The 15,634-nt window shown below is 29.4% G+C and overlaps 3 protein-coding genes across 5 annotated transcripts; 1 reads left to right on the forward strand and 2 right to left on the reverse strand.

Moving 5' to 3' along the window:
• The first annotated feature begins 935 nt into the window (after window positions 1-935).
• On the forward strand, window positions 936-4,686 carry LOC126841918 (proteasomal ubiquitin receptor ADRM1 homolog). Of its 2 annotated transcripts, none has more exons than XM_050578718.1 (8): window positions 936-1,337; window positions 1,660-1,776; window positions 1,843-1,945; window positions 2,089-2,197; window positions 2,453-2,613; window positions 2,687-2,779; window positions 3,997-4,175; window positions 4,314-4,686. In XM_050578718.1, exons 1-8 carry the CDS (start codon window positions 1,134-1,136, stop codon window positions 4,533-4,535), a joined length of 1,188 nt encoding a protein of 395 aa, XP_050434675.1. In that variant the 5' UTR covers window positions 936-1,133; the 3' UTR covers window positions 4,536-4,686. The 2 variants fall into 2 exon arrangements, with proteins under 2 accessions (XP_050434675.1, XP_050434674.1); XM_050578717.1 differs by having other exon boundaries at window positions 938-1,337; window positions 2,684-2,779.
• LOC126841923 (troponin C) lies at window positions 4,614-7,547 on the reverse strand. 2 transcript variants are annotated; one of them, XM_050578730.1, is made up of 5 exons: window positions 7,231-7,547; window positions 7,133-7,157; window positions 5,165-5,314; window positions 4,851-5,102; window positions 4,614-4,786 (listed from the first exon to the last, which is right to left on the reverse strand). In XM_050578730.1, exons 1-5 carry the CDS (start codon window positions 7,231-7,233, stop codon window positions 4,758-4,760), a joined length of 459 nt encoding a protein of 152 aa, XP_050434687.1. In that variant the 5' UTR covers window positions 7,234-7,547; the 3' UTR covers window positions 4,614-4,757. The 2 variants fall into 2 exon arrangements, with proteins under 2 accessions (XP_050434687.1, XP_050434689.1); XM_050578732.1 differs by having other exon boundaries at window positions 4,635-4,786; window positions 5,171-5,314; window positions 7,231-7,532.
• Window positions 7,548-11,176: 3,629 nt separating this feature from the next.
• LOC126841920 (transcription factor A, mitochondrial) lies at window positions 11,177-14,398 on the reverse strand. Its single transcript, XM_050578722.1, has 5 exons — window positions 14,160-14,398; window positions 13,962-14,079; window positions 13,708-13,874; window positions 12,917-13,122; window positions 11,177-12,135 (listed from the first exon to the last, which is right to left on the reverse strand). The coding sequence occupies exons 1-5, from the start codon at window positions 14,269-14,271 to the stop codon at window positions 11,824-11,826; spliced, it is 915 nt and encodes a 304-aa protein (XP_050434679.1). The 5' UTR covers window positions 14,272-14,398; the 3' UTR covers window positions 11,177-11,823.
• Window positions 14,399-15,634: the final 1,236 nt, after the last annotated feature.

Consider the following 15,634-nt stretch of genomic DNA (forward strand, 5'->3'; position numbering starts at 1 on the left):
AACACTCACAAATTTTTTGTTTATTGCCTAAATAATAGCAAAAAGTAAAAGCTTTAATCCATAGTTGAAAATGTGATTAGGAGATGCAAAGAACTCTTCATTTAGCTAAAGTTTAAATAAGCAAGGACAATTTACATTTTGAGCTCAACTGCTTTAACACACACAGTCAGCACGAGTTATACCTAGTGGCATAGATATGTGTGTGTGCCAGGATAAGTCCAGCAATGCCAGTCTATCTTTACATGAGCCAATTCACCCGGTTTTTCTCATTCTCGTATCTCTGTTTCCTCTTAAGATAGGCTTTTGAAATTTGAAACATAGAATCAGCTAAGTATCTTAGGACACTGTAAAAAAATTGAGCCCTTAATAATATTAAGCCTTTTCAAAAGTGGTGAATTTCAAAGTTTGCATTTTTGTTACTGACCGACTCGTTCATCAAAATTATAAGACACTTCCCGTGTAAGTAGAAACGTGAAATAGGGCACAGCCTAAGTGAAGGTAAAATTCTGAAAATTGCAATTTTCTCAAAACAAGTGCACTTTAGGGAGTGTAATTTTAAATGCGTGAAGGGAATTCCAACCGACATACATAATCACTCCACAAACGATAATCGTGCGTTATATATAAATAATGTATAGTTTGTGCCCCTGTGAGATGGTTTTTTATATAGACTAATATTAGACTATTACTATACCGTTTTTTGTTGAGTTCCTTTATGTCTAATTTTCGGTATATGTAAAATCACAATTTGTTGAGTGCCATTTTGTTATTTTGTCTGCAGATGTTTTCGCGCGACAACGGTGAGAGGTAGCGTTTCGACAGACTGCAAAATACGCATTTATTTTAATGTAGAAAGTGTGACACTGAAAATAATTGTTTAAAAGGCTACACTGGTAAACTGTAAAGTCAGAAGTCACGTCTTCGTCGGACATCGTGATAATGCAAAATTCGTAAATTATATAGTTATTACATATTATTACTCCTATTGGTTGATTAATTGTATTCTTTAAATTAATTCTAATATCATCGGTCCTTAGTAGTCTTATTTTGTGTCATTTGAACGAAAAACATACATCATAACCTAAGTTAATTGATTTTGTCATTTTTAAATCATATTAAAACCGTTTAGAAACATGTCAGGAGCAACAGCACTTTTTGGAAACACTGCTGGTAGGAACCAATCCAAAAATCTTGTGGAATTTAAAGCTGGAAAAATGTCTATGCGAGGTAAAATGGTCTATCCGGATAAAAGGAAGGGACTCTTGTACATTCATCAGTCAGATGATTCTTTGATTCATTTCTGTTGGAAAGACCGTACATCTGGCGTTGTTGAAGACGTAAGTATTATTATTGAAATCTACAAGTTGACCCTAAATGTAAATGTTAATTGTTTTGGAATAACACTCAAAGAGCAAGATTTAACGATCAATAGACCGTACACATATCTATATACACGTGCCTTCTCTTATCGTTTTCACCAAAAATGTGTAATTTAAATTTATACTTTAGTTTAGAGGTTTATAAAAATAGGTGTTTATCTGAATATTGAGTGAGAAATAGTAAGTTAAATTCATGAGAAAGAATATTTTAAATTAGTCCATTATGTTATAATAATATAATACATTGATACAAATTATTAATATTTCACTTGTGCAATAGGATTTAATCATATTTCCTGACGATTGTGAATTCAAACATGTACCACAATGTACAACTGGAAGGGTTTATTTGTTAAAATTCAAGTCATCGAATAAAAAATCGTTCTTTTGGCTACAAGTATGTATTAAGTACAGTATTTCCATAATTTTTTTATTTTATTTAAATAATTTGTTTTGTGTTTAGGAGGCAAAAACTGATAAAGATGATGAAAATTGTAGACGTATTAACGACGTTATGAATAACCCTCCAGCGCCAGGATCAAACCGCAGTGGTGGAACTACACCCGGTAAGAAGTTTGAATTTGTTAAAAATTTATAAGTATCTTACAACAATATTTATATAGTTCAATCCTATTTGAATATTAGATGATATGGAGTAAGTTTGTTTTTCATACCGAAAACTTATTTTTTCTATCCTTGATTACTTTAGATGGCGATTTACAAAATTTGTTGAGTAACATGTCTCAGCAGCAATTAATGCAATTGTTTGGTGGCGTCGGTCAAATTGGAGGCTTGTCATCATTACTCGGTACAATGAGGTATGTTTAATACAAATCCAGAGAATATATGTTCAAAGAAAAATATGATAAAATACCCAAGCATTATAAACTTATAATACATTTTTAATGTAATACATAAATTAATGATAAAATAGTTAAATGACAAATATTTCAAATTTTTATTAGGTAATTACATAAATCGTAATGTTGTTAATTGAATATAATTTTTTTATAAGGTATTTGTAATTTTATCTCATCGATACCTAATAATGGTTTCATATTTATATTAATTAGATCTAGCCAGACGGGTCGGTCATCGACTTCCCAATCGTCTACTGCGCAACCCACAAATACTAGCAGTAACTCTAATGCAAACAGCGGTAGCAATCGTTCTACGAATACCAGTAGTCCACCTTCGCCAACTGCTAACACAGCGAGTACAGTCACACCGAATGGTATTGACCAAGTCTACAATGTATTACACAATTTCAGTAGAAAATGTATTATCATTTTTTTTTTTTTTAGAAGAGCAGAGATCTGCTACTGGCATTCAGTTGAGGGATCTTCAATCAATGTTATCAGGATTAACGGGTGCTCAAGGAACTGCTGAAAAACCTCCAGGTATACATTTAATGTTGTGTATTTTTTAAAGATAGGCAGCAGACTTGATTTACGTGTTCGATTATGTATTTGGAAGGTGCATGAGTACAAGAGAGTAAGTCAAAAGTCAAACTGAATTACCTTAGAAAAACTACACGCATAATTGATTAAAGCAAATGAAATAATGGTTATTCGATTACTTTATTTTCTTATTTTTAAATATTTGAACAATTCCCACCAGTATTATTTATTTTATGTGTAATTTATTAACTACGCATCTAATTTTTTAAATAAATCAACTCAAGTAACGACCAATTTCATTATACTTATAGCCTATAGGGTAATGCTTAAATCATTTAGACTATGGAATTTTTATAATTAAAACTTATTTAAAGTTACAATACATTTTTATTGTATGTTCAAATTTTTGATAAGTATTTGGAATGAAATCTTATTTTTTGTCAAGAAATTCAACTGGAATTTCGGTCAGTGTTAGTGATGGATCAGAAGGCAAGGTGATGTTTTGATCCGAGGTCATTTTGATTCTTAAATCCATCATTTAAAAAAAAAAGGACAAGGTAAGACGGAACGACGGCAGTATTCGTTGCGATGTATAGTGCAAAGATAACGTAAAAATCAAATTGTCCACGCAGGATCAATATGTCACGCCTAAAAATCCATAAGTTCTTGATCAAAATAACTGGATCAATAAGTCCATTTACCGGATCAGAATGCTATTTTTGTACTTTTTTATTACATAAAAAAAAATTGACTGAAGTACACTACTAACATTAGCTATCTAGCATTATCTACAGTAAAACAAATCAAAAACTTTTTAGACCAAATTTAAAAACATCAACAGATATGATAAACAAAAATTTACTTAGCAATGAGTTGCCTGTAAAATGTTAAAAATTTTAACTACATAGTATAAATTTCTATTTGTCATCCAGAAATATTTTTCTAAAAGACTTAAAGTGTAAAATCTAAATAATTATTTAGTATACAATATTATCAAAACATACAAATCAAACTATATGTCCTTTAATTAAACAGTTTAAAGAAATATGTAGTTGTTCGAAGAATATCTGAAGCTGACGTTTATCATTGATTGACAAACAAAATAAAGAAAAATTTGTATTATACTATCCACTATTAAACACTCTAAGTTTTAAGCAGTAATTTTTTTTTATTGTATAAAATAAAAAATTAGAAATGTATTATTTGTTTGAATATAGTTGATTTGTCGGCTGCTATGGATATGGAAAATTTACAAAGCGTCATTGAAAATACAAGTGCCATGAGTCAATTAGCCCAACATTTACCTGTAGCAGAAATCACTTCTGGTTCACAATCCACTAGCCAAACAACTCCTGATACATTAAAAGACACCATTACCTCACCTCAGTTTAGACAGGTAGATCAGCAATACAGTTAATAGTTTCAAAATAAAATTTACAGTTGGTCACTCTTCTTATGTTCCAATGCTTTAACAAACTAATGTAAAACACGAAACTAAAGCGATTGATAAAGATATATAATTTTTTATATTTAGGCTGTTAGTATGTTCAGTAATGCTTTGCAAACGGGTCAACTTGGATCTGTCGTACAGCAATTCGATTTGGGAGAAGGTGCAGTCAGTGCAGCTAACCAAGGAAATATGGAAGAATTTGTGCGAGCGTTACAACAAGCAAATATTAGTGCGGAAGAATCGGACGATTGTCCAGTAAACCCAGAGAAACGTAAGAAGCCAGACAACGATGATGGGTCTAAGTAAATTAATTGGTGTACTTTATCATTTATATAATATATAATATAATATAATATGGCGATTAGGTATTATTTTTAATATTTTTTTTTGTAATCAATACAATACCATTATAATAATTTACTTAAAACCAATAAATAAAAAAATTCAATTGCATTTATTTATTTATTTTTGTAATAACATTAATCCATTGAAAAAAACACCCATTAAGAAAAAATATCTTTGTCTCTTCTATTCACCAGTCATCATTTCCATGAACTCTGAAACAAAACAAAATGTAATTAATTTGAAAAAATATATATATAATTTTTATGAATGTTATACCATCAAAGTCGACCGTGCCTGAACCATCAGTATCAATTTCGGCAATGATACCATCCAAATCTTCTGGGCCTAGTTTTTCGTCTAGAGCAGCTAATATCTCCCTGAGCGTAGCTGTAGTTATGTATCCGTTGCCTTCTCTATCGTAAAGCCGAAAAGCTTCCTTTAATTCTTCCTGCATAGCTTCAGCGTCATCTTCTTCAAGAAAATGTGCTGCTATTTTACAAAAGCCATCGAAATTGACTTTTCCTGATGCTATAAAAATAATTTGTACAGTTCCATTTATTTTTTATAGATTTTTTTAAAATTTAATTTACATTTACCATCAGGATCGACCTCTTCTATGAGTTCATTTAATTCTGAATCATCGAACAGCTGCCCCATTGTATTTAAAATTGTACTGATTTTTAATGTATCAATAAATCCAGATTTACTAGTATCAAACATTTGGAAAGCTTTTCTCATGACTGAAAATAGATAACAGTTGTTCAAAATAATTATAAATGAAAATGGTTTGTGTCTGTATAAAATTGTTACTAAATAGCCCAGTGTTAACTGTCGACATTATGTCATTATTATTATAATGTATATAATTCGCTGATTCTCCACCTTTTTTATCATCACTACCGTCTTCTTACATTATGGGGTCATCTAAAAATAAACCCTCTTGTCTGATTTTTTTTTACTTTTAATAATTGCTTCTAGAACTGTTGAAGAATAATTATGTTTTAAATCGAAATTAGGAGTATTAAGAGGACGTAACCCCTAAACTTGTTTATGTGAAACACATACATACGTGTAGTATTATAGTAAAAACATTTACCTATCATCAACCCTGTAAAATATAATAATTCCTATGGCTACAGTACTCTGGTATATTTTAAAATGTTTGATTTATTAATAAAGTTATAGCTGTTTAAAAAAAAATATAACAAGTAGATTTTTCATTTGTGTACAATATGTTCTACGGTTCAAAAACCCGTTTAAATTTACACAAATCTGCAAACGATTAGTTCACAGAAATATATTCTATTAATTTGATAATAGATGTTTTTCCTATAAAACTATATTATGGAATGAGCAAAACGGGTTCTGCGTAGCTATCTGTTTTTAAATTGTTATTATGGCCGCTTGGTCGCTGTGAGTTAAATATTGCTACATAAAAGTAGTTTTAAAACAACTTTGAATTAGGGTTAATTAACATTGAAAATATATAATATATTTCAATTAAATATAATTTAAATATTCGAGCGGTGTCAGGAGTCAGTATTTGAGAATAACCAATGAACAAAAGGTTTGAAAAAATTACTTTTTAATTTTATATTTATTTCACAGTAAGTAAAAACTTATGTTGAGGTAAAAACAAATTTAGTGAAATGTTTCAATTATTTTTTGCATTGCCATAATGGTTGTAGACTGTAGTTTTTTAATTTAATAATCACATTATTCGAATTTAGCAACAATAGATAACTATAATGTTAATAATTATCTGTAAAGGCTCAATTGTTTAATTGTTAAACTGACACTAAACTATTCTTAGACTGGGCCAGGGAGGATTGACCAATCCTCATAAAACCGTTCGAGTTTAAGATTACGAGGCCAGTTTATTATATTATTATATTCGTGTCTCGTTGGCCGGTTCTATAATAAATAAAATAAAAATTGTTTAATTGGTTTAGCCGCCTTTAAATTTACCCACTAGAGGACATTGTCAGTCCAGTCCGTCCCTACAGTTTCCTTTAAAAATGCTCTTTATTTTTAATGTACACTGTACACATAATTATCTATAAAATAATTTTGTTTATTTTTTATACTGCAGTAAATATATGTACTGTATAATGTTGACAAATTCGCATACGTTTAAAAAGTGTACCAACATATTTTACTTTTATGAAACGCAAGTTGAAACACTTGTTTGTTTGGTTGAAATTTTTAATAAAATATTGAAATCTAATTTTAATGTTATAAGGCAATTATAATTATAAGTTCAAATGCGGTAATATTGTAACATCGTGAGGCGAATGTAAATAGGTTTTAAAAAAATAATAATAATCGACCATTTTTTATTTTAACTGAATTTTTTTTATATTCTATAACATTGTGTAATGTATTACACAATTAAAGTAAATAAAGATATTTTTAGTTTTTCTAGAAGAAAAATTGCATTCACATTAGCGCACCTCACTGGTTTACAAATTACAATTACCTCATTTGAACAGCCTACGTTGAAACGATTGTATTTTAAATAATGCGGTGTAGGTATATAAAAACGTCAAAATTCTTACTTGCTAATTTTTGTTCGTCTTCTTCCTAAAAGATAAAAAAATAAACAATAATGTTATACCATTTTATTGTTTGGTCATACATTTGATCTTACACTTACCATTTTTTCTGCGTTATATTAACAAGTCGAGTACGGTGTAATACTGATGAAGATGGCTGTCCGAATCCCTAGCTAGGTAATAGCTGTCTGATGTCCTTTGCACTTATTGGAGGGGAAAGCTTAGAAGACCCATGGAAAATGTACGGTAAAAATAGATAGGCTTGTCGCTGGCCTAATATTACTTACACCTCTACAGATATGAAAATATATTACTATGAATGCCTTTTATGTTGGCAAAACATGTAACGTCACTTTGCACATAAATCGAATAATGTTCTCAAATTGAAACTACAACAAACGACCCGTGTTTGACGTCCTCATTACTCTAAAAATTAGTATAGGTACTTAAAAGTCAAACTAAAAAAAAAACCTTCATATTTTTTTTTGTACTACTCGGTTTCTTAATTAATTAAGCGTGACGCTTGACAAACGAAATTACGTCCGGGTATGGTTGAAGTACTTTTATAACGAAGCGTTTCCAATTTTTTGTAAGTAGCCATAAACACAATTTGGCGGTAGGGGAGCTTGAATGTGCTTAATACCCATACTTTAGAGTAGCACCCTCAAATCTATTTGTTTCTTACATTAAGTAACTGGAGAAATAATTAATAAATATTTCGGCGTTTATAACCTCCCTCGCTTTTTAGGAGAAATCGCGCCGCAACAGCTAGATGATATGGTTTTGAAAATGACTAGTAGAAAAAGCTATACACTTATACATCTCTACTCGCAATGGTTATCGCTTTTGGATGTATCCAAGCTGTATACCAGATTTGTTTACTGACATCATTTACAAAGCCGTTAATGTATTGAAAAATGGTAGATAAATTGTGGGATAGCTAAAGTTTGAAACATTATATTCTAAGCACCGACTCAATTACAGAGGATCCAATTAGGTATATAGGTACCGGTAGACCTTAAAAAAGAAAAAAATATATCACGTGGAATTGACATACATGTGTACAAAATAATAATTGTCGGTCTATTATTGTACTTAATATGTCATAAATGATTAATTAATTGCATATATAAAATAAAGTTGTACAACATTTTAACAATTTTTGGAACAAGAACCAAAGTACAACTGAAGGGCACAGGGGAAGAAGGGTAATAGTCCATTTTTTTCAATTTCTAGACTATAATCACACCAAACATTGGGTCTACTATTAAACGTCGAAAACCATTTGGTGAAAGAGAGGTTAAAGTGGGGCCAACTTAGCGCTTTAAAAAGGTTGACGTACAGATTTGTACGCGCAAACTAACTTTGTTTTTGCTCTCCTAAAAAATTGTCATGAACCCTTCTTTCTCTGCCCTTCTACTATTCCGCTCAATCCAAATCTTAACATCTGGTTACAGATTTTGTCAAATACGTCTAGAAATCGCCTTTAGAGTTGCAAAAAACTTACAACACACAAATGGTTTTAATTTTCTTTTGTCTAAAAAAAAAAAAATACATGTTCTATATTTATTTTAAGGCCAATTCTAAATTCAGCAAAGAAACATTGAAAATAATACAAACATAGTACTCAAAATAAATTGTATACAATTTTTCAAACGTACAAAACATACTGGAAATATCAAAAGACGACTATTTTTTACAGCTTTGTAAGTAATTTTAAATAAACCAACTAGACTAAATAATTAATAAAAGACGTGTCAAAGATAATTAAGGCAAAATGCGAACCGCAAAGAAATTGACTAATTTTGGTTATTGTTCTTAAATCGGGTTGTACAATTTAATTACTATTAGCTTCTTATATTAACCATGTTTTCATTGTTACCGTTTCTGGAGTTATTTTAAAACTAACTAGAAGAATTAACAAAACAATAACGTTTAATTTTTTAGTACATAATATTTATTATATATTTTATACATTATTAAATATTGTATAGTTGAAACTACACAAAGTAGTAGTTATATATGATGAGTATTAAAATTTTAAATGTTTATACTATTATCCTAGGTACCTTGATAATTGTTTTCTATATAATAACAATACACTATTGAAATGTAACATATTATATAAACACGTCTACTTTTGTCACTGTCTATTTAGGTTTCGGGCGAATATATAATAGCAAATAGTCAAAGAGCAATACATGGAAAGAGTCCAAGGAGTTGAAGTCGGCCACTGAAATATTTTGACAGACAGGTGTGTGATGAAGGGTAACCGGGTAGATTTAAAAATATGTTTTCACCAGTCTATATTGTAAACTATTTGTTACATCTTACAACTATTCGGTGTTATTTACAACCAATGAGCATTTGTTAAACAATCCTGATCACTTTTCCATCAGTGCCAGAAGTTCATTGATGCAGTGTATTATGTTATGCATTAGTGTCAATATGATAAATGAAACATTTCATTCAGCGTGATTTCGTTATACTAGTTTTTGGCAGGTTGACACGCAACATAAAAAAAAGCAATAAAAAATATTATAAAAGAATAGTTTTTCTTTTTTTTTTTAATGTGTATTTTCGTTGAAACAAACACATTATACAGAGTGTCTACCAGAGGCGTGCGCAGGAATTTTGCATGGGGGGGGATGTCATAAATAATGTCATGTAATTGTGGTTAATGTCTTTGGCAAGGGTGCCCACAAAGAGGGGCAGGGGGGACAACTCCCCCCCTAGCTTCTCCGCAAGTTAAAAAATGTATATCCAATAACCCAAATTTGAAAAATCTATTACAAAATCATAGGCGGCCCCCCCCCCCGAATTTTCAACTGCGGGCGCCCTTGGTCTTTGGTATCAATTATCACCACAGCACATATTTTCGATAATAAATTTTGTTTTCAACAAGTACGTAAAAATTACTTAGTATGTTGTCTGTTGATGAACATGTCACATTAAAAGTATAAAAAAAAGGCCCACGGGGGGATGTATCCCTCATCACCCCCCCCCCCCTGTGCACGCCACTGGTGTCTACTCAGTGGCGTATTTAGAGAAAGTATCCTAGGATTAAAGCCTTAAGCCCCCTCCGTACTTTCCATGTATGATTCCGATGGCTGAGGTTGGGAAATAAAGTATATAATAAATGATACATATTATTATGAATTAAAAGTATATAATGATGATTGGTTAAATTTTTTCTATTTTTTTTTTTTTTTAATAAGTATTAGACAAGTTGTATTATATCACGTTCATAAATCTAGCATTAAACTCCCAGGCTTTCATGTCAATTTATCTTACCCAATTTAAAATTGGTACACTTTCTTAGATTATCAACTCATCTCTCCTTTTATAGTTTTTTTACGCTTATTATTATATATAACTCTAAATGTATTTATTTCAAAAAATGTTCAGCAAAATGTACATAAAACCCAATTTTCAAATGAAATTAAAAATATTAAAAATAGTTACTATTTTTTTTTTTTTAACTATAATACTATTAGTCTACAAAACGTACTGTTATTATTACTCGAGTTACTGTTTATAAAACAATTCTAGTATTTAAATAACAATTGTTCATTAGGAAAACACTTTATTTTTACTTTTTATTTATTTTTAGCTTCATTGCAAACTGTCAAGGTAGATTTTACCTACTGCGGTTTCCTAAAAAATTACTGAATCCAACACAATTCGGTTTTAAACATTCTGTAGACATGCCAACAATACATCAACCATAATCGTTGGCCCCATTTGAAAATGCACATTCCTTATATTTAACTTTTAGCATAATCTTAGTAAATAGCATTATTACCATTGATTATATAATTCCAGGGGCACGTGCCCCCCTCGATTTTTTTTAAATAATATTTAAGGGTGGACACACAAACTGTCAACTGTTGTAAAATATATACTATCACTTTGACCTTAATACTTAGTGTCCTCCTCTCCTCAAAAATAAATTTCTGGCTACAATTGTTTTAATTTTGTATTCTCTATACAGTTTATTGGTTTATAGTTAATTAATTAATTAATACATTTAATTTTGCGTGAAAATTAAAAATAATACTAATGACCTTTTATTGTTTTTAATAATCAAAATCGGGATAACAATTCTTTAGAGGATGGTTGACAATAAGATTTGAATAAATTCTTCCGAGTTCAGAAGCTTAACATTTAAATAAGCGGGTAAAAGGTAGTTGCAGTAGAGTTGTGAGCACAGATAAAAATAATTGTCTTGTCCTTATATTGTGAGATGTACAATAAATTTATTAGTCAGCTCAACCAAGAACTTAAGGCCAGAAAACATACTGAATTTGACTAAAAATTAAAGTTTACATAGAAAATGTTTTTCAATAGATGATGATTTAACTTGTTACAAATTTTTAATGTATTTTAAATGAAAATAGATACTTAATCACAGTTAACATAACATCATCAATGTTATAAACGAAAATGAAGATTAATGTTTTACAAAATATTGAAAAAGCAACAAAAAAATAGTTGTCATAAATTGAAAAAATATTTATTTTGGAAATTGACCAAATATGAGTTATATTGTTTATCGTAATACATAAGAATAATGAAAATTAAAATTATAACTGAGAATATTCAAAAATATATATTTATGGACCACTAAACTAAACTAATAAAATAATAACACACAGAAACACATTTGTATAAGGAATTAAAGCAAATGATTTTCAGTCTTGACTTACATTTTTAATATTGTTGTTTTCAACGGAAGAAGTTACATTTATTCTTACCAAATCAAATCTTCCGATTTTTAACATAGAATTTTCCCACTCTTTAAGAGCAGAAACATAGTTATTATTTTCTTCTAAAGCTATAGCATTATATTTTTCTTTGCTGCTTGTGTCCAATTCTTGCCAATCCTTGGCCACGGTTTTCATAAAAATTTGAACAGGGGTGTTTCCTCTATCTTTCATGCGCTCAGTAACAAATATCAAATATGCTGAACGAGGTTTGTGAGGTTTACCTAGTTCTTTTTGTTCCTGAAAAAAAAAAATATTATCAACTAATATACTTTATTCAAATACATGATAATATACTGTTGACATATAAATTAATTGCTTTAATAAGCCCAGTTTCAGCCTGATTTTTTGCTCAAAAACATGCCTTACAAATTTTTTTTAAATCAAATTTTCTATAGTGCGTTCTAAAAGAGAACACACTGATCGGCAACCGGCTTACATTCAGCAGTGCGCATCTCCCACAAAGACATGCTTCGGTTAGGTTCCATGTCTGGAGACCATTAGGTACTTTCGGCAAAAGTGGGAGAAATTTGCCACGCAGTGGCCACCAGCCGTCATGCGCAAAATCGGTATGTTCTCTTTTGGAACAGAGTATATAGTTAGCATGGATTTTTATTTTTTTTAGTTAATTACTAATAATAGGAAAAACATATAGTTAAAAAATCGATTAGCCTTATATTTTTAATTAAAAATATTTGAAAATTTAAGTTAAAAAAATTGGGGATCTATGTACTAAATATATTTTTTTTTTTTTCAAAAAAATTATGAAAATCCAAACATTCTTTGAAACGTTACAAATTTTTATCACTAATATAGATAAAACTCGTAGAAATAATTGTTAAAAAATTATACCCTAAGGCAAAAACAAATAAAGAGGCATGGTCAAAATTTATTAAAACCATTTTTTTTGTCAAATATTGCCTATATTTTGTCCATGAATAAATAACTTTAACCGGGATCCTTATATATTTTAGTTTAGTAGTATTAATTTTCCTAGTAAAATTGTTAAGTCTGTACACACTTTTTTAATTTTGCGTTTAGTTTTCAGTTGTGTCTTTTTATATTTGGCTCGACTCAATTCATTTTTTTGTTCACGTGTTAAACCTTGGTTATATGCTTCTATAATTTCTTTATACTGTTCCTGTTCCTTATTGTAGTTTTCAATCATTTTATTTTTAATATCGATATCAATATTTTTCCACAATTCACTGACTTTTCGAACAGCATCTAAAAAACAATTTAGTGATCATAAAAAATTAATGAGGTTTGCATAATGAGAAAATATAATTTTTTTTCTTTTATTATTTTTATTACACAATCTATACAATTTTTATGTACAATAGGCGTAAATGATAAAATAGACATAATATAATTTTCCACTTGATGGCTCGATAAGAGAAGACACCCAGTGGTGGTACTCCGGAAATACAATTTACTAGAAAAATCATCACTTAAGAGAAGATATAGATTTTAAAATCATAAAAAGATCCTAGCAAGATTATCCCCTCTCATTGCTTCTTAACTAATTAAGAGGTAGTGGAATGCGGACTATTGCTCTGAAGATGGACACTACAGTAAGTCCGAAATATCAGCAACAAATCAAAGACATGAATACATTTGAAGATTATAAAATTAATAACTCAAAACTCTAGCAAAAATTTGTTTAAAGAAACTATAAAACATTTAATTATACAATTTTGCATATGTGAGTCATGAACTTAATTTGATTAACTAATATTAAAAATCTACAGTGTAGATTCTACATGTGTCTACATTATCATGGATTCCTATTAACTATAAAATGAATTATACCCATAAGGTTCATATTCTTATTCTTCATCATATCAGGCCGTTTTTCATGTAGAAATTGAAAAAATGGTGGGGAAGGCTTTTTAGGTCTTGGTGGCAATCCCAGCTTTTCTTCAACAGTCTTATGTGCATAGCCGGCGTTTGAACAATCCAAAACTGAATTTGTAGACCTATACATTGCATATATAATTTAATATAGAAAATAAATAGTGGTCTATTACAGGTTAATAGTAAAAAGTACATAATATTCCAAGTACCTGTTAATGAGCGATCCATTGGAGTTAACGAGACGCCAACTGTTCGTTAAGAACTGTTTGAACTTCATTTTCGACAAAATCCAACAAATTATTAAATACAATTTTAAATGTAAGGGTACTAAAATCAGTAATAGTACAACAATTAAAATTCATTAGAACTTACTCTTAAGCAAAATATTAATTGTTTATAATAATTACCAATTCGCCAATATCCGATGGAGAAGTAATTGTGGACTCGACAACAGTTAAACAGATTTTTGTACGCTCGTTGAATGCAACAAATCTCAACGAACAGTAAGCATGTTGTCATACCACATACAGCAAATACAAAAGAAATAATGCGTAAAATGCGCGATTCCAGATAATATCACCAAAAAAATCGTGGTAAACGGTAAAAATAAAATAAACTATCCAGAAAATATTGTTATCAATAAATTTGGATTTTGGTATTCATTTTATTATTCTATCTGTAACGTCTCGTTGTCTAACGTTCAATATTATGAACCGTGAACATGCCACTAGACCTACATGCCATTTGTACGAAAAAGATTTGAAAATCTTTATGCTAATTACTAATTTATGCTTAATTGTTAATTTATGCTAATTTAAAATATAAATCAACAAATACAATTATAAAATAAATTTAAGATTAAATACATTTGTATGGGGAACGCGTAGGTTAGTATTTTTATTTTTATATTGTTATTAACAAATTTATATGGTATAAAAGATATTATTTTAGGAAATAAAATTAAACTAGTCTACACTCTAATGACAAATAATTAAAATAATAACATTTGCATATTACAGTTTGAAACATAATTCGTATTTATTGTTTACACTCAATTTACTAGTCATTCGAGTTTCGAAAATATTGAATTCATTTTTTTACTACATCTACATATTGTGACATTGGACATCACAACCTACATTTAGGTACTTGTAATAGTCCTGGCGTTAAACAAAACATATTTATGCCAAAATATAAGATATTTATTGTGATTTATATTCGAATAGCTTGAATATGAATTCTGTGACTAATTTGTGGGCAATTCTTAAACATGTGAATTTTGAAAGTGCAAATGAATTTATCGGATATTCTTTAGGCACAAATTGTAAGCAGTAACTAAGCGCAGGCATAGCTTGTTATTATTAAAAACTGAAAAATAGTTGCTGGCTCTAAGCACCTTTATAGATGTGGTAAACATCGATTTACACCGATTATCTCGTATCCGATCGTGAAAACTGTGAATACATTTGCATGACGTAACTGCTTTTTGTCAACAATCATAATACATTTTACTTTTGTATATTCTTTATTTTATGCGTTTAATAGGTACAAAAATACAATACAGAATGGGTTTTCATAAATACTATTGTACTTTACGACATATTTATAGGTATACCTACATTATTTAAGGAATACTATATCATTTAAATAACTAAAATAGGAATTAAAAAATGTGTTGAGATTATGAAAATAACAAATACGCCGGATGTATACATTGTTTGTACGTGTGTATGCATTATGATATGCATTATTTATAACACATAATGATACTTTTATTTATTAAAATACTTTTTACTTCGAACTTTTAAGCCCAAAAATGTTTAATGAGTTATTAATTAGTTAATTTTTTGCTATGCAAAATCTTATGGAAATTGACGTTGAG

The sequence above is a fragment of the Adelges cooleyi genome, unplaced genomic scaffold (assembly GCF_023614345.1).
Source record: "Adelges cooleyi isolate 19-005CV unplaced genomic scaffold, UGA_ACOO_1.1 ACOO_flye_CR_arks_rails_tigmint_CR_PRNA_41, whole genome shotgun sequence".
NCBI classification, from domain to species: domain Eukaryota; kingdom Metazoa; phylum Arthropoda; class Insecta; order Hemiptera; family Adelgidae; genus Adelges; species Adelges cooleyi.